General features: G+C 41.9%; 1 protein-coding gene across 1 annotated transcript in view; it reads right to left on the bottom strand.

Moving 5' to 3' along the window:
• Window positions 1–23,306, bottom strand: part of RAB3B (RAB3B, member RAS oncogene family) — a 51,395-nt gene that overhangs the window by 22,226 nt on the left and 5,863 nt on the right. The window contains exon 2 of the mRNA XM_030953275.1: window positions 18,828–19,055. Within this exon, the coding sequence (XP_030809135.1) occupies window positions 18,828–19,055 (228 nt within the window). The remainder of the gene's footprint in view (window positions 1–18,827; window positions 19,056–23,306) is intronic.

The following is a 23,306-nucleotide window of genomic DNA, read 5'->3' as shown; positions in this document are numbered from 1 at the left end:
AGAGCAAAATAAGACGATGGGAAGGCTGGCTCAACTGTTGGAAAGATGAGCTGTATTTGGTTAAGTACAACAATCATCCCAGGATGTTACAAGGCTTTTTTCAAAAAAGGCAAAACAAGCAGCTTCCTCGGGCAGGGGACAGGTCTGTTCATCTGTGACAGAGATCAGCAGGTCTTCAGGCAGTCTCTCCTTCAAGCCTGAATGGCTCTCTAAATCTGCAATTCCCAAGGTACTCAGAGTCTGCAGATGATAAAGTGATATTATCCTTGTCACACAGTAAGACCAAAGAACTCTGGCTGATCTCACTAGGTCTAGGACTTGTACTCATTTCACTATTCAAACTTTTAAAAGGGAGGGAAAACACCTCAATTAGTTATTTTGGTAATCACAGACCCCTGCATCTGCTTGGTGGGTTGGGGTTTTTTGGTTGTTGGGGTTTCTGCTTGTTTGGTTTTTACATCGTTGTGTAGAGATTCTTCTGTCACTTCCCAAACTCAGCAGCCACAAAATTATGACAAAATCTGGTAAAGCTTAAGACATTCAAAGTCAAGGATGCATTTGGTTCATGCCAGCAAGACACTCAGGTCAGGATTTGATGCTGTGTGACAGAAATTTCTAGCAGGCAGCAGCAACCTCCTCTTGGAGCTTTTCTATTTGTCAGCTTGTGAGATAATCTGAATGTTGGACAATTTCACAGCATGGTAATGCAGACTGTAGTGCACAGACTGCACTGAGAACTATATCCACACTCTGGAAAAGCAAAGTTGTCACCACCTTGATATCCACATGGTTACTGAAAAGCCATTTTGCAAACATACTCGGATTCCAGGAGGAACTGATGAAAACACAATTAATGAAATATTCTAATGAAAAGAGAAACACAATCACAGGCTTCACATTGTGTCCCAATTAGACTGTGCTTAGGTCAGATTTCTCAGGTGTTAATAGGATTGTTAAAACAAAGAAAGTGAGTAACTGAAGGAAAAAAATCAACTAGGTACAGTAGTAAAAATACTTTCAATTAGCATCTTTCCTTTGCTGAATGGGATCACAAGGTTTCAAATAGCAGTATATAACATCAGAGTTTGCAAACACATTGTTGTAATAAAAGGGAAAACAAGAAATTCAGAAAGAATGTGCTATATTAACTTGGTACTGCCAGGGTAAACAGTTTTACAATCTTGTAAGGAAGATTAGGATCACAAGTTACCAGGATACTATTGTTCCTTCCAGCTTTGTGTTTTCAACACAAAATTGAATGCTTTAACACAGACCTGTACTTTCCCTGCTGCAAACTCATTCATCCCGTTGTGTGGGAAGCTGCAATAAACAGCACAGGACTTTTCAGAATTTATTTGTTCACAGGAGTCACCAGCTTGTTATTCATAATTCATTACAGTTCCCACAGTCTGAAAATGAAATAATTTCTGGGTACAGTTTTCCAATGTAACTTCAGAGAGAGCATCTGATCCAGATTTTGCTCCCAGGTATGCTGCTGTAGGAGTTGAGGTTTTTTTGGGTTTGTCTGAGCTCAGATGAGATTAGCAGCTGCTCTTCCATTTCTTCACTTGCTCAAGAGTGACAAACCCTGCCAATCACAGAGCAGGCTCCTGTCACTCCAGCTGGACAGTGCTGGATGGGACAGCTCAGAAAACGAGAGAAAGCTCATCACAGGGTGCTGAAGCAGACAAGGAGACATGGGCACATGCCAAGGCCTTTTACAGTCCTGCTGAGTCTTTGTGAGAACACTTCTCTCTTCACTGACCTTTGACCAGCAAGGATTTTCCTCCCAGTTACATGAACACCTTCCTACTCCATGGATTACTTCTGGCCACTTCCAGTGCCATGGATCTTCTTCTATCCCAACTGTCCTTGCAGAGAAAAGCTGAATTTTGGGGGCATGTGAGAGACAGGACTCTACAGACACATCACGACAAAGCCATTCCAGGACTAGTTAGTGTTCTTCTTAAGGAATGAAGAGTTAATATATAAGAGAAAAAGGAAAGGAAAAAAAAGAAAAAAGAAAAGAAACACCAGCCTGGAGGTAGCTATTCATTCATACTGAAATGCAGATTGGAGGTATTACATTGAAATACAGATTGTTTTGGCCACAAATAATTAGGTTTCACAGGTTCTATGAGTATGGTTCATTTGCCTTTACTGTCCATATGCTTACCCACCTGACTGAAGACGTGTTAACTGACAAGCTATACCTTCCAAATATCCTATAGAAACTGCCTCATGGATACGTCAAGGCTGTCATCTGCTACATCCAGGAGGAGATACCACCCTGCTGCTTGACAGGAGCAGATTAAATACCAGCAAACCTCTTCCTGATCTTAGCAACTGTGCTCACATCCCATGAACCACTCCTGCAAACCATACAGCAAAAGCAGAAAAGCCAGGTTGTGTTGTTGTGTACCCAAGCAGAACACCCCACTTAGCAACACAGCAACATGTCACATGTCAGTGGGACTTTCTGCTTCTCAGGGGTGCCATCTCCTCCTCTCACACATCACAGTGCCTAAAGGGGAGAGAACTCCAGAGTCCCAAAGCAGCTCCACTGGCAGTACTGCCAGCTGCGCTGCCAACAATGTAACAAGCACTGTGATCACCTTGGAGCTGCTCTGGGACAAAGCAACTGCAGCTCTGACATTTGTGGGCTTATCTTACCTGTGAATTTCTTCTCCCTGAGCAGTAGTTTTGTGCCTACGCAGAAGTTTTGACCCCATTGCAGAACCTCAGAGCAGAGAGAAAAGAAGCAGAGCTCCCCTCCTCCAACTCAGGTTTAATACAGGAAGCTCCTGTTTACCTAAATAAATGTTATTTATATGGCTCACCTTGGTAGCTGCACAGAGACAGTGTGATTACTCAAGTCCTGTGTGAGAAACGTCATGCAGAGATGGCTGTAAAGCATCCCACTCTTATCCCTCTCCTGCAGCAGCTGTGTCTATAGTGATTATTTGCATAAGTCACTCAGATCAGTTGCTATCAATTACTATGTGGTGGATTATCATTTAATGTTCTTATATAAATAAGATTTTATACCTCCTTGATGAAGTGGGTATTTTTGGCAAGGTGGAAATCACTCTGGGGCTTAGATATCGATCATGTCTGGAGAAGAGCAATGGAGCTGGGGAAGGAGCACAAGTGAGGAGCAGTTGAGGGAGCTGGGGGTGCTCAGCCTGGAGAAAAGGAGACCCAGGAGGACCTTGTCACTCTCCACAACTCCCTAAAAGGAGGTTGTAGCCAGGTGGGGATCAGGCTCTGTTCCCTGGTAAAAAGTGACAGAATAAGGGAAAATGGCTTCAAGTTGCACAAACAGAGGTTTAAATTGGTATTAGGAAAAACTTCTTCACTGAAGGGTGGTACGGCACTGCAATAGGCTGTCTACAGAAGTGGTGGAGTCACCATCCCTGGGGGTATTTAAAAGACAAGTGGATGTGGCACCTGAGGAAACGAGTTAGTGGTGGGCTTGGCAGTGCTGGGTAAACAGTTGGACTCCATCTCAGAGGTCTTTTCCAACCTAACCAACTCTGTGATTCTAAGTCTCCCATAATGAGAGCAACTGACTTGCTATGACTCGGCTTCATTTACTGACCACTTGGAAAGATTTTTATTTCAATCCATATTTATAAGGGTAGAACAACCAGCTCCACTGCCTTAAGTTGTGTATTTAGAGTGATGCATGTTTGTTCAGCATTTGCAGGACCCCAATCTACATAAGCTGATGTGACTTTTTGAGAGTGCAGGAGGAATAACTGCATCAAGGAAGGTGTTCTGCTTCTTTTCAAAGAGCAGCACTTCATACCTTGGCTGGTTCATACCCACACAAAACAACAGCAAGGCTCCTACCTATAACTGAAAGCTCACAAGTAAAAGTATTTAGCCTCAGGTTTGAGAAGTTGCATCCAATAATCCACATTCTCTGAAAATCCTCCACTATGATATTGCTATTTTTCTCCCTAAGCAACATGTACACAAACATCTAAACTGAACAGGCTCCAGTAAACTGAAAACTAACAAACCAATTTCAAAGACATTGGTCTGAGCTGGTCTCCTAGACCTCACACATCTCTAGTCAACAACTTCCTTCTGAAACTTTTTAGATTCACCTCCTGATCCGCAGCAGAAGTTTTCTTGAAAAATGGCTTGAGGTTTTTTACAGCTACCAGTATTACCCATTTCCTGTTCCAAAAACTTCACCTGTCCTAGCTAGATATATTCAATCAATCCTAATTTGTACTGATAGAAGAATGTGTTGTCAAGCTGCAGTGAGAATAATGTGTCTCCTCCTGTTCACCACAGGGTAACCACTGAGAAAAATTTCAAAATAGACAACATTCTCTCCCCTACTTTTCATGCCTATGATACAAACATGTATCAGCTGTGCTAGAAATTGAAACAATCTTTTAGACACGCTGGATTGTTTCTCATTAGCATATCCTCATGCCAGTAATCAAAATCAATCAACACAAATCAAATTAGTTCTCCATGTGTTCAGTTAAAATGCATAGCATATGCTGGCTGAAATGTATACCAAAGCAAGACTGTGCAGCTGTAGAAAGCTTCTTTCTGCAGCTCCATTTCACAGCAATATTAGGACAATTTCCATTAAAACACCAACATTTAACTATTTTCAACCAGCCTCGTGTAGCTCCAAAGGAGCAATTAAGTGACTTGTTAAAATTAGTCACTAGTGATGCATCACAATACCTGCTGTCACTGTGGGATCCAACCACAGGTTAAAGGAAGAGCTCAGTCTCTGATCAAACAGGACCTCTGAGAAATCACAATTCACCAGGCATACACAGAGGCTCAGCTGTGGTACCATTTGCAAGATTTATATGATGGCATTTTGAGTCGTCGCTTACTCCACCTAGTTAAACATCTGGCTGCTGTCAAATTGTCAAGGTAGGCCGAGCTGGAAAGCACCTGCTTACAATACCAACTACTTCTCAACATCATTGGTATTGCAGGAATGCTTAGGAGCCTTCTGAAGCCACTGCTGAGAGGTTACCCAGGATGGCCGAGCAGCACCTCTGCAGCCACTGCTGAGTTTCTCTGGGCAGGAGGGTCAGGAGTGAGCGGGCACCAAGGGGCTGCAGGAGCCACCACCCCAGTCAGCACCAGAGTAGATCACCTACTCTGCACTCCAGAGGCACTGGGTGGGCAGCCCTTCAGAGCCCTGGGTCTGGGTTTCATCCCACAGTTCAGCTGCAGAACCACCATCAGGTGTAAGATACACACCCTCAGTGTGCTCGGCATCCTGAGGCACCAGGTGAGAGCTGAACGCCTCTCTTCAGTCACCCACTCCTCAGCCTCCCTCCTCCAACTGCTCACAAAACAGCTGTGGTGGACTCTCTGAAGCTGCCTGGGAAGTGGACACATAGCCTGTTTTTATACTAAATGCATTACAGTTATTTTAACAGCCCTGCTCTATTCTGACTTCAAACAGCAGGAAACCTTAGCTTGCCTCTCCACCTGCCTTACCAGAAGCCTCAATTTGTACTTGATGAGATGACTTGTTTTTCTCTCAGCTGATCACTGTCATATGCCTAACCAAATGTGTCAAGCAAAGTATTAGAGGGGATTCATAAATGCTAAACCTCTAAGAGGCTTAGGAGTGAGAAACATAATCGAGTGTCACTGCTGGAGGCAGAAGAGTTGTTTAGGAATTCTGATAAGCATCAATTCAGCAGATACTAATTTTTATGCTGGTTAATCAGAAACATGAAGCTTCAGGAAATAGAAATGCTTCTCTGTCTCTATGCTCATTCACCGTGGGGTAGAGGAACCACCATGGGGTAAAGAAATCACCATGCCAGCTCAGATTAGCAGCTGAAGTGTTTCAGCATCCTGTCCTGAACAGTAGAAGCTTCTGATCTAAACAGCAATCTGAAATGGACGTCTCTGCAATAGATACAAAATTGCAGAGAAGTATAATTATGAAAAACTTTACTTAAGTAACATAACAGGGGAAACACTTTCCTAACTTAGGAGCCAATCTCCAATAAATCAGCTTGTGGTGGACAACCTTTGCATTACCAAAATATTCCTATGACTGAAATACTAAAACCTCTCTTCTTCTTCCTCCACACAGAATCATGCAAATTCCCAAGACCTTTTTTGATCCTTCACAGGCTCTCAATTTAAAATTTTTCTTAACCCTATAGGTGTAATTTAAAGGACCTCATCCCTCACAGGTCCCTTCCTCACTGATGAAATTGTACACTGTGAGTTCCAGATGATCTCTGACCATTTTTGGTCAGAAGCCTTAGAATTCTACTGTCAGCACATACCTCAGACATGTTACCTCCTATCTTGGTGGCTGATATCTTTTCAGCCACATTATTTGCCATCACTGCCTACTTCTTCCTTTCAGTGGTGACCAAGGAGTTATGGCAGAAAAATGACTGCAAATTGATGGGGTTTGGTCCCCCTTCCGGAAGGAGCCTGTGACTGAAGCCTGAGCCCTGAGACAGGCTCACTCTGGGGTCCCCTGAGCTGGCAGCAGCACCAACCCTTGGGGCTGCTCTCCTTTGTTATTTCTGTTCACACAACAGTGTGCACACTCTTCAAGAGCCAGAACTTCTTTCCCTGCACTCTCCTCAGCATCAAAGCAAAAGCACTCAGTACCCAGCCAGACAGTCCCACTTCATTACTTTCCTGCTGAGCTCCTGCTGGCTACCTGCAGGTAAATCCAGCCTGTATTTAATCTCTAAACTTGAAGGGATATTTCTTGTTTATTTTCATACTGGCCTTGACTGCAATATTTCATACCCAGATACCTGCTGTGCCACCAGTCTGAAAACTGACTTCCCACATAAATCTGTCAAAAGTTCTTCACAGCATCAGGAAGGCACCTGAGCACAGCAATACAGATACCTGGTGGAGGCATTTCCTCTGCTGCCCTGACCCAGTTAACCAGCAATCACATTACCTTGCTCCTTCAATACCTCTGGGCTCACTTCAATTCACTTTGGTCTCTCTGAACATGGCACTACTGTATCTGCTGCTGTTAGATCCTCTCCAAAAGGCAGCTTGATTTGAAAAAGGGCTAAACATCTTGCACTCCTATTTCATCACTGGAAACAGACCCTTGGTCAAAACACATCTAGAGTCACAGTGATCACTGCAGCACTAATAATTAACAATTGGATGCAGGCTTCCAGTGAACCATCTGAATGGAGGTAGGATAAAGTAGTCAACAAGTACATCAGTTATCTGTCAGTTTTGAACTGCTGCACCCATTAAAGGCAAAACATGCCCACACATAAAAACATTCTGCACTGATAAGCTGACAACAAATAACTTCCCTGTAGTTTCCATAAAACAAGCATCCCTTTCCTTTAGTCATTTCTTGCACTCTTCTCACTGCACCTATAGGAACTTTCAATAGTATCATCACATCAATATGGATATGCAATCTGCATGCATTTAACTTCAAAACCAGTATTACTAGCAGCTTTCTGCAAGATAAATTTTTCATGTTATCAAAGTAATTCATAAGACATATTGACTTTCATGACTCCTTGCTACTTTCAAAATTCTGTTCTCTGCCAGAGACAATCAAGAAAAATCTCTAACTAGGTTCATCACAGCCTTCTGTTCATTAGAAAACCCCATACTTTGCAATGTCACTTTGAAGGAGGAATTCTGCAGAAGCAGAGCTGGAAAACTGAATTATATTACAAGCTGAAAAAGCAGAAAGCATGCTGCCATTCTTTTTAGTCACTTCCAAGCAATTTCGTTTGAATCTGCTGAAGGCAAATTTCAGCATAAAGTATGAAAGCTCCAGATCATCTAGTTACTGAGATGAATGCCTGCTAAGTCTTCAGTTGGGACTATCGCCTTCATTTATAAAAACACAATTTCTCCTCCAACAACAGAATTAGCATAAGTGTGCTTACAGTCCTGCTCACAGGATCTGCCAGCCATATCTTCTTTCTTATTTCTATCTGAGATTGACGTCAGCAGCATTCACAACCTTTTGAGAACTCATTCTCCAGTTTGTACTTAATTTGATGTCTCAGAACATTTATATGACTCACAAAATTTGCTGTTTGCAGCTTCAGGGCACAAAGACGGAAAGAAATCCAAAGGGGAAAAAAAAAAAGATTGCATTTAGTGTAGTAAAATAATAGTAAGGAAGAAGAGACAGATAAAATATAGTCAGGTATTTTTGCAATTGCTATTTTTGGCAATGGTTGTTTAGTAAAGGAAGCACAATTTTCCCTTTCATTACTCAATAAAACAAAGAAACACAATTTTCTGTTCCATTCATTACTCAGAGTGAATGAAGAGATCAATCATAACGAGCAAAGCTAAACTTACAGGATTTTATAGCTACCTGTGGGAATTGAGTGACACTTTGGGACTGCCAAAGCTGATAACCAAGGCACCGAGACTCCCAAGAGAGGAGACTTCTTTACACAGGACACACTCTTGACTCTGGAAGAGAGCTTCTCCGGGGTCAGAAGGCCCTGCTAGAAACTGCCCCAATTCAAATTCAAATCCAAAGGGCCACCTGTGTTGGGCAGAACTGTAAAACTTAGGAAGAGCTCATTTTTTAGGAATAGGAAGTAATCACTGATGTCAGTACAGATGTCATTCCTGAAAACCCCTGACCCTTCCTCTGCACACACAAAGGTGCTCCACATCCTCTGGATGAAGGGAAGACCAATTCATCTGGGGAGTTGGATTGCTGATTGCACCTCACAGGGAGACAACTACTGGAAAGCTTCCATTCTCTCAGCTGAGGGCCTCTAGTTCCAAACCTGGGTCTTTGTCAGGTCCTCCTCAGTGAAAAAATGAACTATCCCTCCTGTTCTGAAGAGAGAACACTGGTTATATGAATCCCTCAAGCCTTGACACACTATCAAACTAATACTCTTGTTGTTATTAATCAAAAATTTAACAGATGAGATCTTAATATGTCTTGGGAATCTTCTAATTTAAAAAATGAAGATCCAATGAGTCATGGCTGCAAAAGTCACTCAGCATCTCCCTTTGAGAGATTATTTTGAACAAGTACTTCATTGAGCAGACAGATTTTAGCAGAACACAGCAGACTCACCTGTGGCATGAGGGCAATTAAGCCTTTATAAATTTTTTTTTATATCTGTAAAATAAGTAGACAGGAAGTAAAAGATCTCCTACTTCTCCCATTTCCTGATAACAGTCCCAGAGTAGTTAGCAAATCTGATAATCTGTATTTCTTCTCAGCTTCTTTCACAAAAATATAGTAAGAAAATAAATCAATGCTACAATTTTTCTTGGCCACATAGGCTATAGCTTAAAAAAACAAAAAGGAGAGAAAAGATAAAGAGGGCTATTGCATGGATTCTGACATTATAACCAACCAAACAAATACCACCTCTTCCCTGCCTTTGTATTAGGTGATAAAAAGCAGTTTGGTTTTGTACTGGGTTTTTGGTTGGGTTGTTGGTTTGGTTTTTTTTTTAAGTCTGTATTTTTTTAATCATCAAACTGACTGCATTGTCTCTCACAGCTATAGGGTAATCCAACATTACTTGGAGGATGCATTCTCAGGCAGAACAAACAGCTGCCATTCCAGGGACTTGAAAGCTCTGAAGATTCCAGCTGGAGTAAAAGGGATGCATATGTTTGATTCTTTCAGGACCAGAGTGAATAAACACCTTGCATGCAGTTAATGGAAAATAAAGCTATTCATTTCCTTCTGTTTGAGCACTGGGGTTTGTAAATGCTAAGGCAGGTGGCTACTTTGCCATCACTTAGCAACATCAGGTTTTGACACACAACTGCTTCCTGGTCTCCCAGCCAGGTGGGCAAGGGAGGACTCCCAAAGCCTCTGCTGCAGATGGGAGAACTGACAAATCACTCTGAGCTGATGTTGCACTGATGCAAAGGTGCTGCTGTGTCAAACTTTCAGCCAGATTCAGCAAGTTTCACTCACTCAGGTGAAATTTCCTGTTAAAGCAGTAAATATCCTGTAGACCAAGACCAGCTCAAGATTTAGGCGAAAGATTACTGAAATCATAGTTTTGCCATGACAATGGTGTATTTTTACTGAATTTGATCCCTTTAGATTTCTTGCAGTCTCTTGAACACTAAGTAGGCTCCTGTACATATTTATATCAGAATTTTAGCAGAAAAGCTGAAGTAATTTCAAGCATTTCCAAGACCTCAGAACAATGGCCACAGCTTTGAACATGCTGCTGTGGCATATGCAACTCAGAACAGTAGAAAGTACATCAGAGAGGAGGACTTTATGCAGATTCTTCCCTTGCAAGAGTTTGCTTTTCCCTAAAATCATTAACCAGTGCAACTGGAAGCAAATTACTAATCTTACACTTCCAATTCCCCAAAAATTCAAGAAGGACTAAGCAGTTCTCACAGATTTACCTCATTCAATATCTTTGCAGTAGTGACTCTTCCTGCATGCTGTTTTCAAGATGAAGGGCATTCTTCTAAAAGAGAAGATCATTTTAGCTGGGATAAGGCACCTTAAACAGGTATGGGTTTGCAGCAGTTGCATAATTATACCACAGCAGCCAGAATGAGCACCAGAAATACTGCTCATCTGAAGCTCTGAGCTCCCATGATCAGTCAAACCATTCAAGTCCCTTTTGTGCTTTGCTCTCACACTTAGGAAAACACGCTAGAGAGGGGGTTTGGTGAGGAAGGGTGTATAAAAACAGGCTGAAGAGCTTTGCCAAAGTCTTCAACCTCCTTCACATCTCAGGAAGCCCAGACACCAGCCACTCCTAGGAGGGCTGGAATCCACCTGGAGTTCACACACACTGACACTTCTGCAAGAGCAATTCCACCTCTCCAGCCCTCCTGGGATTGCTGCTCAGGGCCAGTCCTTGCTGCTTGCAAGCCAGCATTTCCAGCACTGCTCTTTGGTGTTGTTTTGCACTGTAATTAATGTATTCATTACAGGCATTGGGGTTTTTCTTGTCATGGTCCTGCTTCCGTTCTACACAAGTTTTGCCCCAGTTTTCACGGCACTCTCTTGCTCCCTTCAGGACACATCAGCACTGCACAGTGGAGTTGTCTGCACAGGTCCCACCTGCCAGAGGCAGGACACCAGAGGTGGAGGGGGCACAGCAGAGTCAGCTGAAGCTGTGTTTTAGCTAAGACAGGCTTGGTGCAAGCCCCATCATGCTGCACTGAGCACCACCTTCCTTCTTTCAGACAACTCCACTACACTGTTCTCACAGTACCAGCCCTCACAGTGCTGGTGGTTCTACAACCTAGTGAGGGCCAGGAGAGGGTAACAGAAGCGTAGAAGTTATTATGGTCCATCATTCCACTCTTGTACATGAAAGACTTGAAAAATGCATTCCTTAATTATCCTTGCTTGCTGTAAATTTCCAGTGTTCTTATTCCATGTAATTAAGTGATGCACCTGTGTGCTTTATCAGAGTCAGAATATTTCTTCTGTAAAAAGCAAATAAGAATTCCTCACTTTTCCCCAGCTCTACTTGTTCACTCTTAGGCACAAGTCCACGATTTTAAATGTTGTTGTGACAGTACTCTGCAAGAACTGACCTTGCAGTTAGTGCAGAAGTGCTTACAAAGGTGCTCTCTAACCTCTCCAAGAGCAAGCCAGGGTGCACAACACAAAGAGGAAACAATGGGAAAAGTAGCCCAGCCTTACAGAAATGTGTACAGCATGAAGTTAAACTGCAGAGCAAGAAAGCAATTTAGCACTTAGTGGTAATTCCAATGAAAACACATTTAGCCTTTTAGAGTTAAAAAAAATCCAAAACACATTTGATGGGAGTTATTTCTCTTTCTTCCCTCAAAAGAAAGACTTGCAGTCTTTGGTAAAGGACTTCACCTGGACTTATCAAAGCTGACTCATGCCAGTCTACCACAATTTGGCACTTGGAGCACTCCTTTCACAACTGGGCAGGCTTGGTGCCCGCTGGCAGGCAGCAGAGCAGGATCCAGTTACCATGGCACTGAACACGCAGCAACTTCACAACTGCCATGGCCACAGCGCCAACCCAGGGAGGCACCGAGGGGAAGCAGTGAAGGTGAACCTTGGAATAAGCACAGGCAAAAGCAAAACCAGCAGTAGGGTGAGTGCTCTGCCTCCTAAACATCCTATGCACAGGTCCCCTGCATGTTGTGTTTTATTGCTCTGGCTGCAAGGAAAGCAGAGGGACAGTAAAAGCTGGCAGCACCAGGAGCATCTGCGCACACAGGATCCACAGCCGCCGCTCTCTCACCGTGCCTTTACCTTCCAGCACTGCTGCAGATGTCTGGGTAAGTTTGTCAGAGCGACAAACCAGCCAGAATCTGGCTGAGAAAATACCACCATCGAGCCTTCTTTGAGTGATACACAAAGTTCAATCACCTCAGTCATAGATCACATGAAGGTACTTCAGTTAATGAAGCACAGCAGCTCATAACACAGTGTTTATCTGCTGCACTTACACCTGCTCCCCTCAAGTTTCAAACACTCCTGCCACCTCCTGTTTCAGTTTCGAACACAAATTAGTAGTGAAGCAGTGAGTATTTGATTAGTAGAGAAATGGATGCAAAGCAGAACTGGCAATACTGGAGGAATTTTCAAACAAGATGCAAGTGCACAACAGAAGCAGAGGATGCCATGTGTGAGCTGAGCAGGACATTTGGGACTGGCAGCTCCATTTTGATGGAGGAACATCTCAGCCATGCTGCAAACCCAGACTGTGGCAGAGGCAGAGGAGGATCCATTGGGATGCTTAGGGTACACTTTTGGGCTGCAGTGGAGTGACCCCAGCCATAAAACGCAAGGTGCTAAGCTGCTACTGGAAGACACATCTTACCCCAAACAGGATTTATGTTTCCTACTTTGTCACTCTCATTAGTATTTGCTGGGCAGCCAGAACAACTCACCAGAAATCTGGGTTGAGATCAGTGTAACCTGGTAAACATCACATTGCTCTGCAGATGGGAAAACCTAACCAGCAAATCATAAACCTCCCAGTTCTCCACACTGCAGGAATGTGCTGCTTTTTTGTCCAGTTTCTGGTGCTTCTCACAAATGTTTCCTTCTGCCTGCAGAGTCCAATGCCTCTGGTGCAACAGAATACAGAAAATTAGTGCTTATCTCTGGGAGCTCAGTTCATGCTGTTTAATCAATCAGGATGATGTTGAACAGCTGGACAACAGAAAATAAATCACAAAGTACATGCTGCTAAATTCCTAGGTACTCCAGCTGTGCTATAGGGTACAACTTTTTACACCTGAAAAACATTTCTGGGGCTTTGGATTCCCTTTCTTGAGTTCTAAAATCAGTCATTCAGGTACTCAAGTGTTGCATAAACATGGCACTGCAGTAGACAACACAATGCATGAAAGTTATAAATGTGAGTAAGCACAGTAATTATATTTTCTCATCTGACCAAATGTGACACAGCCTTAGTACATGCTCACTTGAGACAAACACTATGAGAACTCATAAATTCCATCTCCTGTGTTATCTCATAACTGATCACCATGCACCCAGCATATTTAAATATAGAATATACCCAGTCATTATGCAGAAGATAAAATTGTGAAAGAAAATCATAAGGGTGATTCTGATGAGACAAGGACAACAGGAAAGGGTTTTGAGGCATGTGAGTCTCAGACCTTATATAAAATTACTTCAAAATACCTAGTCTGAATTTCTGGTAAAAAAGCATTAAATGCAAAACATCAGGAGGATGGCAATTAATTTGTCCTCTCAAAGCTCAACTGCCTCACCTCATCAAGTAAATAACTTCCCTTGAAATTTCCCATGTACAGCTTTCCCTCTACTGAACAGTCAGCATTGGTCCATTTTCTCTAGGAAAGGTCCAAACCTTTGAACTACCGACAGCTCTTTATCAACAAACACACACTCGACACTGCCCCTGGATACAGCCTGCTACCTCTGAACATGTTTCATTTCACTGAAATGTACAAAACAAGGCCTCCAAGGGCACAGTAACTCTGCAAAGATGGAGCACAAAGACAGATACCACACCTGCAGTGAGAGCAAATCCAGTATTGTCAGCAGGGATAGCTGCAGTGGTATCAGAGCTTAGACTGAAGTTGAATTTGGCCTTCACTGTAATGCAGTGTTATAATGAGATAACAATGAGATTGAGGTGATTAACTATAAACAGAAATAAACCCTCCATGTCAACTGTTTGCCTGCAAACACAGCAATGCCCTGCTCAGCAAGCTTAGGCTGTTCAATAAATTCAATAGTGAGTTGGGTAACTGACCCATCAGTCATTTTGTCTTATTTGTCAAGGGTCTTATTTGTCAAGTTTTTATTTCTCTCCTTTGTATCACCCTTGCAACTCTAATCTTAAAGCCATCCAGAGTGGCATGAGCACCAAGTTCTTCTCAAAGCAGAAGTATTATTACTTGAGATATAACCAAGACCTTGGAATTGAATTACAGACACTGTTATTACATCTCTTCTCTAGTCAAATATTCTCCATTGTATTTTAGCATGAGAAGCAGTACTTTACATCCACTCACCCACAATGATTTTCATTCCTGGGACCCAGTAAGTCCTTAATGCTGCAAATAAAATGTAATCCTTGACTCCCTTACAAGGATCAACCTGATCTTCTCACTATCATTAATTTCTCCATTTTAGTTCTTTATCTAAACAGCAAATCAGAGGATTTCACAACAACTGTGAGCCCATAAAAGCAGAATCAGGCCCATTAGTGCTTTAGAGACACCCATCACTATCACATCTATACATTTAATTACTGAACCTTATTATCTCTTTTTTTAGAAACAAGTTTTGTGCAAGCATTCAAGCCTAAAGTCAGTGCTTGCAAGGAACTTAGCAAAACCATGACAGGAATAGGATGCCTTGGGAATAGATGACTCTCTCATCCGAAATGCATAATTAGCTTTTGGTTAAGTGTGCAATTAACATTAAAATTTACAATCAAATATGATGGTGTTCTAATTTTACCTCCTGTAACTGAAAAAAAAAAAGGTAAAAAAAAGGAACTCAGTTGCCAGTGTTACTGCTTTGAATCCCTTCCCTAAGAGGAGAGCTGCACAAGATGATCCTGTCATCCAGGCAATGTCTGATACAAAAAGCTGTTAAAAATACTGTGTATTTGCCTTCTGGACAGCTACACAGCAGGGGGGTTATTTTGGTCTATACTTTTCTGTTTTCTAGTGGTAACTGCTACTCAATATAATTAGCAGTTGTCATATTTCTGATTTAAAAATCCAAAAAACCCAGAGCAATGTTGCTTTGTGCCCTCTCCCCAGCTGTGCCTGAGAGCTGTAACACGTGCTTCAGACATCCACTAAAGCTAATCTCACACCCCAACAGGTCTCAGCAGCTAAGCCACAGAGACATTTTTGTTAATGAGAAGGAAGAACCTTCATCCTAGCAGTTTAATTCTGATAAACAGCTCCTTAAAAGAAAAATCTTACTGCAGTCTAAATATGCTGCCTCTGTCTAAGCATCACAGCCTTTCTGCCTTTTAACCTGAAGTTAAATTTAATCTCTGTTGCTTTTTACAAAGGGGGTTGGAAGTAGTTTCAACTGTAACATCAACTGCCAAACCCTGTATTTAGTTATGTTTATAATTAATCACATCCATGTTGAGAGTCCTTTGTGTAAGGTGCTGCACGAAAATTAACGGAAATGTAATCAAATTCCTCACACAAACTGTGTATTGGGTTTTTTGGGGCTGAACCCTGCCAATGATTTTCCATCAGTTAATTTATGTGACTGTGCAAAGAGCTCATGTAATGAACCCAGACTGGGCCAGCACAAGGGCCAGAGGCTGCCCCCCAGCAGCTCCTCTCGAGGCCACGTTGCTCAGGAGTTCTGCTGTCATTTTCACTACCATTATTTTTCACCAGCAATAGACACAAATGCACAGAAGGCAGAAAAAGAAATCTCACCTTGCTCTTACCTAAAACTGAAATCACTTTTATTCATTCACCCTGCTTCCATGTGGATCTGGACAAAGTAGCCCTCTCTAGCTGCTAGGCAACCTGAACTCTGCATTAAGTATTAACTGTTTGCATTTGCTAAGAATATAATAATGTTACCTTTGAGATTTATTTATAATAAAAAACGTACCTAGCTGAAAATATAATAGTTTTCCTCCAGTAAACAGTAATTAGCAACACTGGGAATACAAAATTGATCAAAAAATGCAGAGAGATATTATAAATTGGCTCCTTACAACCCAATCATAAAGAAGATGCTTTATATAAAAGTATTATTACAGATGGCAGTGGCATAAAAAAATCTAATCCAAGAATTACATTTATGTAGATATGTAAATATCTATATAATATATGAATATATTTATGTAATAAATGTTTTAAATTAGATATTGAATTACTAAGTCTCATCCAACTACAAAACAAATGTTCTCAATAAAGTTAATTTATTCTATTAGCACAACACCACCATTCCTAAACAAGACAGAAAATATTTGAAATTAAAACACAGTCAACTGATCCTGGAGTTCTTTAAAGAAAGGGGAAAAAAGCCAACAAAACATTATTTCATAAACCCCTCTCTGAACCATTTTACTGTTTCCATATGCAGCAGCAGTGCTATCATTCTACCTTAAAACATCATGAATATCTCTGCTATGTCCTGTTCCTCTCAAACTAAAGAGATATTCCTTTCAAGTCTTTTCAAAGCAGATCATTTCCCAGACTGCTTAGTCACAAGCACAACTGATTATTAAAATATCAATTTGGGTGATGGAGGCATTAATGTCAACAAAGCAAGAGGCCCACTAATGACACCAAAATCAAACAGAGGAGCACTCTTCTGATCATTCCATGTGACAGCTTGTCAAACCCTGATTCACGAAATACAGACTTCCTCAAACTCAGCACAAACACAAATGCAAGATCCTTGGCTTTAAAATGCTCATCAACTTCTGCTGGAGAAACAAAACCAGGAGTCAGGCCAGAGACATGTACTGACACAGCTGTCAGCCTTTACGTGCACCTGCTCGGCCCTTGAAGCAGCGTGAATTCTTCTGAGCTTGAAGACAACACAAGAATTTGGGTCCTGCACCCAAATTCTGCTCTTCTGTTCAACACAGGCAACAGGCAGTGTACAGGAAGTCCCACTGACCGTGGATCTCTCTGGATCACAGCACAGCAGTGATAACTTCCCTCTCACCTTGAGACTTGCACAACACAGAACAAGGTTATTTGGCACAGCCCTTGAGCACCTCCAGTGTGTCACAGCTGCGCTCACTTCAGAGCTCCACAAGCACCCCTGAACTGAAAAAACCCTGGGTCTGTGGAGAAGAGAACATCACAGGCTCCTAGAAGTGCTTTTCTCTGGATTTTAGAAAAATATTTGAAGTGGTTAAGTCAAACACTTGTCCTTCTCCTTCACTTATTTTCACATTAAATCTGATTCAGATAAGGCTTAATGCCAAGCTTAGGGAGAGCATAATTGAAAAAAAATGTCAACATAACTGGAAAATTGTAAGTCAGAGCAAAGGGTTTAATGGAGCCACAGAGCCCCACACCCCCAGAAACTCAACAGCAGCTATAAATAGTTTTAAAAAGCAATTGGTATTAAAACTCTTTCTTCCCACACATAGGAACCCACAGTTTTGGTATGCAAATGGACCCCACTATTACTTCATGTACCTGGAGAACACATTGAATGACAAATATAATCTCAGGCCAGGCAGGAGACAAACATGTTTAAATGGTTTTGATAGAGGCACACAGTGGTTTTGTTAAGGTCCTTGAATCATGACTCATGTCAGGGATCCATGCAAAAAGAGAGAAGAACAGAGCACAGGTTACTCTGGAAACTGTCCAACACTTAGGTGTACTTTTTATTAAAAAATAAATGTTAAATCAACAGTGTTGTTGGTAACTCCAATATTACAGGTCCTATGGATTGCACCTTGTGAGGAATTCACCTGACATCTCTTTTCAAAAGAAGTTTAAGGTTATTAAAGCCCTTTTTGCCCAGAAGCCCTCTAACAGATTTAATTAAGATTATTGCTTAATTCACTTTAATCACAGTGTCTTTGAAAAAAACTCCAATGTTTTATGGTGTTTTCTGTCTCGCTTTTACACAAATTCTTAGAAAATTTCATGTTCCAAAATTCAGAAAGACCAACTAAACGGAAATCACCTTTAGTTGCTTATAGAGCCTGAAGTAAAAACATTTTTATTGCCAAAACCCTAAATTAATTCAACCAATTTCACATCAGGTGACCTACCTTAGTTTCAATGTCAGGATTTTACAACATGAAAAGGATCTTTTATTAAATAATTTGTTTTACATTGTACCCAGCAACACAGAAATTAAATGAATCATGTAGTTGTAGTACAAAAAAAAAGGCACCTCATTTTAGATTCTCACTATTCAAGATCACCACAATAAATAAAAAACCAAAATGTAATTTGACATTTAAATGCAATTATTAAAGAATTACAAATCAGGTCTATGTAGAGCAATTAGAAGATTAAGCTCTTAGATGGGGCAGAAATTGGGTAGAAATGGGCTGCTGAGCAGGTACATGAGTTACAGAAAGATACAAATATCTCATGTAGAGGCCATAAAATGATAGTATGGGTTGTGTGTAGAGTTCACTCAAATGCAGAGCAGCTCCTTAGACCACATCAGGACCCTCACCAGCTGGGTGAGACAGACACAAAGAGAACTCCCTCCATTTACTGCAGGGACACAAAGGTCCAGCCACACACAACCTATGAACAACCAAAATCTACACCAACCCAAAAACCCACCTCCAAACGAGCCACATTTTACCATCACAGCTCTGCTGGGATTAATATAAAGCATCTCTGAAAGTGCTGGCACTTACCCAGATCTGCAGCTTCACCCTCTTGTCATTCCTGTAAACTGTTTTCACCTTGAAGTCGATCCCCACCGTGCTCACAAAGGCTGGAGTGAAGGTGTCGTCGGCGTATCTGAAGAGGAAGGATGTTTTACCCACACTGCTGTTGCCAATGATCAGGAGCTTGAACATGTAATCAAAATTTTGGTCTGAAGTATCCTTCTGCCTGAATCTGGCATCTGTAACTGAAGCCATCTAAGAAAATGACAAACATGGAAAAAGAACAGATTTAAGAGCAGTTCAGCATTTGTTTTCCTTAACTGTGTACCATATGTTTAGGTTATCTCTCCACTTTCTAATGTCATAACCACTATATCTGCTGACTAAAGAGGAGCACACTTTGAAATCTTCTTTTAAATTCTGGCTTTAATCCTGTTTAGTGTTCACTCGTGCTAGTAAGACTTCCAAACCCAAGAAATACACCTGTTGCAGTGCTTTGTATTTAACAGAATAACAGATGGCCACTGCAGATTGTTCAAATACTCATGGGGAAACAGCATTCTTTACTCCAGTGGCAGGGTGCCACTTCTGTTGCTCCAATAAACTGCAACCAAGAACTAAAATCTTTGACAGTGCATCCAACCATGCAATTCATCAAGCAGCCTCCAAGGTAAATAAACCTAAATAACTGGTTTTACTACTTCTGTGGGAAATCCACATTTCTAGTGTATGCACCACCACCATTTTATCCTTACAAAAGTTCCTTCCTCAACATTTAGAGAAGAAAAAAAAGGAAATAGGAAAAGATGGAAAAACAGGAATTTCAGCTAGAAACTTTGAATCCATCCAACACCTATCTACTCCTAAGACTGCAATTGGAATAAAGACTGTATAAAATGTGAGGGCTCCAATGGGGGTACAGACAGCATTTGGAATGGATAAATTATCCCTTTTAGATTCAGAAACAAAAAAACCAACAGCAGAATACGAATCATTAAGGGCCATGAGCAGCCCTGGCTGCTCTAATGTGTGCAGCTCAGACAGAAGAGGTAAGACTGACTTTTCACCTCTGGTTGTACAAAACACAACCAGACAAACCAAATTACTACAGAGGAGGAAAAAGAAACTTTACCTTTCAACAGATATACCACACTTTTAATCTTTCATGCTGTTTGAAACTAGCACACATCAAATAAGCAAAGGTCTTGGCTCCTTATAACAAGTTACAGGATTGGCAAATTGGAGCAACGCAGCACAGGTTTAATTAGCAGCTACTTATGCAAACCAGGGCCTGGGCTACTCATGGGCAGTCAGAAGGCACTAAGCAGTGACAGAAGTCTCTCCTTCACCCAGCACCCACAGAAGTTAATTTTCTCTTCAACTCAAATTCACAGGCACCTTAGGGAACTAAACTCACTCCAATATCTACTCTCAGCATGTGCCCAAATGCCTCCCTTCTTAGCAAGTCTCACCTTCACAGAGGACTTCACCCATTCACTGACAAAAACCAGCAACAACAACACCACCACCCCACAAACCCAAACAAAACCAAAACAAACAGTTCAAAATTCACAACTCTAAACCAAAATGCTATCCCAAGGCAGTTTAAATAGGGATGATAACATCACTTAAATTTCCAGCAGAGGGGAAACCAACCAAAAGCAACCTGGTTTAAGCTTCAGTGCAATAGGCACTGGTTTATCTCAGATTAAACATATGCAACTTTCTCACACAGAAAAGGGCTGGTGCAGCAGACATTTCGTTCACAGACTGCATTCACAAGGGCAGTTTCTGAAGAAATTTATCAGTAGCTCAATAGTGAACACCTGCATAGAATGCATTAAAATCTTCCCAAAAGTATTTCTCTGTAGGATACAGCATAATTCTGATAAACTCTCTTCTGAACTTCAGCTGCTCTTCAGTTCAGTCTACAGTCCTTTTCTTCTCATTAGTGTATTAGAAAACAGCTCTTCTACCCATGTGTCGTGGTTCATAGCAGGAATTTCTAAAATGAAGAATTCAACATCTGACTAACTTCCATTCAGACACTCAGGCCAATGCACTTACTGCCTCCTTATCCTTAGAAATCTCAGCTGCAAAAATTATGAATCAGGTGATTAGCTGATTTGTACCATCACCACACTGGACGACAGAAAATTTTCCATTTGAGTAATTTATCTTCCCCATACACATTATAATCTCCACAAATGAGAGCAATCTCATTTATAATCTCTACATTGACAATACTTGTGCACTTGCTAAAGAAGAAAAAAAAATTAAAAACTCTTCTTCTCCATTCCACTCACACAGGCTCAAAATAGTGAGAAACCCTCATCACTCGAAGCCTGGTCTTTTACAGATTCAGAGGTAGACCCTTAACAAAGGTATTGTACTAATCATACAGGAATCAGAATCTTCTTTCTACCCCTGCCTGCCCAGAACCCATCCACACACTCCAAGCTGATCCTGTAACTGAAGCACTGCTGCCTCTATTAACCCTCCTAGATTGCTCTAATCAGAATTGTACCTGGCTACAAATGTGACTTTCAGATCTCAGCTGAAAAAGCAATTACAGAATGTGGCCAGCTTGAGCAGCTTTGTTAGAAGCACAACACAGAGAATAAGATCAAATGATATTTGTCCAGAACGTGGGGCTGTTGTCATAGAAGCACAACCCTCACTGGCCTCTGTGCTGGCTGAAGATGCTGCAGGTCAGCGTCTTGAATCACCAGAGGCAGACAGAGCACAAAAATTTTAAAGAAAACTCTATCCTCTTGCTTAAATTTCACTTTTCCCTTTCCCCTCTAGTGAATAGAGTGAAACTGAAAGGACTTTCATACTAATTTCTGATTATCCCTCTGATGGCAGATCATTACTGAAGCTGTGCTCTACCAGCACTTGGGCTGGAAGTGTTTGCAGGGCTGCCCCTCAATTTGTGCTTGAATCCCAAAGCCAGGGAACAGCAGACCTTTCTCCTGGTCCTCCTCCCCTCCCTTTCTCTTCCCCACCTGTTGTCTCACTCCTGCTCCAAGCACTCCCCAGTCATGTCAGCCCTAAGGACCCCACAGAGAGGTGGTTCAGAGAACACAGAGATCCCAGTTAAAAATAAATCCTCCTACAGCTTCTCCTGTTTTGCAGGGCTGTTTGGAAAGTTGGTTCAGTTCCTGATCCCTCACGGCTCAGGGAGCCAAGCAGAGGGGACAGAGCAGTGGGAAGTGGTGGCAGTTGCTATGCTACTGAGAGAAAGGTCCACAAAATGACATCTCCTGCAGGCCCTCTGCACCTGGAGGACATTCTGCAGCACAGGGAAATGGAGACAACACGCTGAGGTCAGGCAGCTTCTGGCCAAATCACCTGCAGGCTCACACAGCCATTGCTCCCAGGGGATTGTCCTCCCTCCTTGGCCCAAGGCCCTTTAGCTGGCAGTGTAACCCCTGCTCCCTGGGCACACAGCCACAGATGCTCCTTTAGGATGGCTCCAAACAGAGCAGCACCTCTGCTGTTTCACACAAACACACAGCCCAAGGAGAGCTCTGTTACAGGAGACCAGGTCAAATACTGCTGCCACACCGAGGGCAAAGGAGAGGCTCTCCACTGTTCCATTTTGAATCTCTTGGACTAATCCTCAATAAAATACTTACACAGGAAAGATTTTGCTACAGGACATAAAACCTGTTACACAGGAGAGGGAAAAGCTGCCAATCAGATTGTCCTTGAGAACACTTCAGCATGAGACCTTGCAGCATTTAGTTTTTTGCCTGGGTAGCCCCATTTTTGTAGCTAGAGCATACTTACATTGACAATCTCTTTCCCCCACGTGCAAGGGGAGCAAGGTCTCAAACACAGCCACTTCCAACTAGTTTTGTGGGAATAGGCAGTTTTGTAGCTCTGAGATACCTTATTATTTCCCTATTGAGGAAAAAGCCTGCAGTGTGAGCTCATCTTTTATTAGACAAAGAAACCACATAAGAGCAGGATGCTGCAAATGCTCTAAAGCAATAAAATCTTAATCAGAGCCTATTAGCCACCAAAGAATATATTCCTGGGTCAAAGTGGCTCTCCTGCCTTTAGTTTCTATTTTGGTCTAATGAATTTTAAAAGAAAAAAGCCAAATGCCCTAACACACCTCCATGGGAAACCAGCCTTTGTTGTTTTTAGTGCTCACTGAAATCTGTCACATAGATGGATCCACTCAGCTGTGCTCAATTTGTGACCAGCATCATGGTGAAGCCTCAAACTGGTTTCTAGCGCAACACAAAACATCAGTGTTCCTGCTCTTAGGAATCACTGGAAGGGGTCACTGTAAGCCCTGCTCTGCAACATTTTTTGCCTACAGCCAACTTCAGGACAAGTTTAAAGTGTTGGATAGAAATTAACTGATGCACCTCGCCATTTATTGATTGCCAGGCAAAAGGCTAAGGTTGACTTTTAGTGTTGCCAGCCCTTATGGTTTTGGCTACAAACTAATGGAGAGCTGTTCTTCTTTATCCTCTCACAGACAAGAAA

This window comes from Camarhynchus parvulus, chromosome 8, assembly GCF_901933205.1.
Source record: "Camarhynchus parvulus chromosome 8, STF_HiC, whole genome shotgun sequence".
Taxonomy (NCBI): domain Eukaryota; kingdom Metazoa; phylum Chordata; class Aves; order Passeriformes; family Thraupidae; genus Camarhynchus; species Camarhynchus parvulus.
The sequence above is the reverse complement of the archived record's forward strand: the minus strand, read 5'-3'. Positions and strand labels throughout refer to the sequence as shown.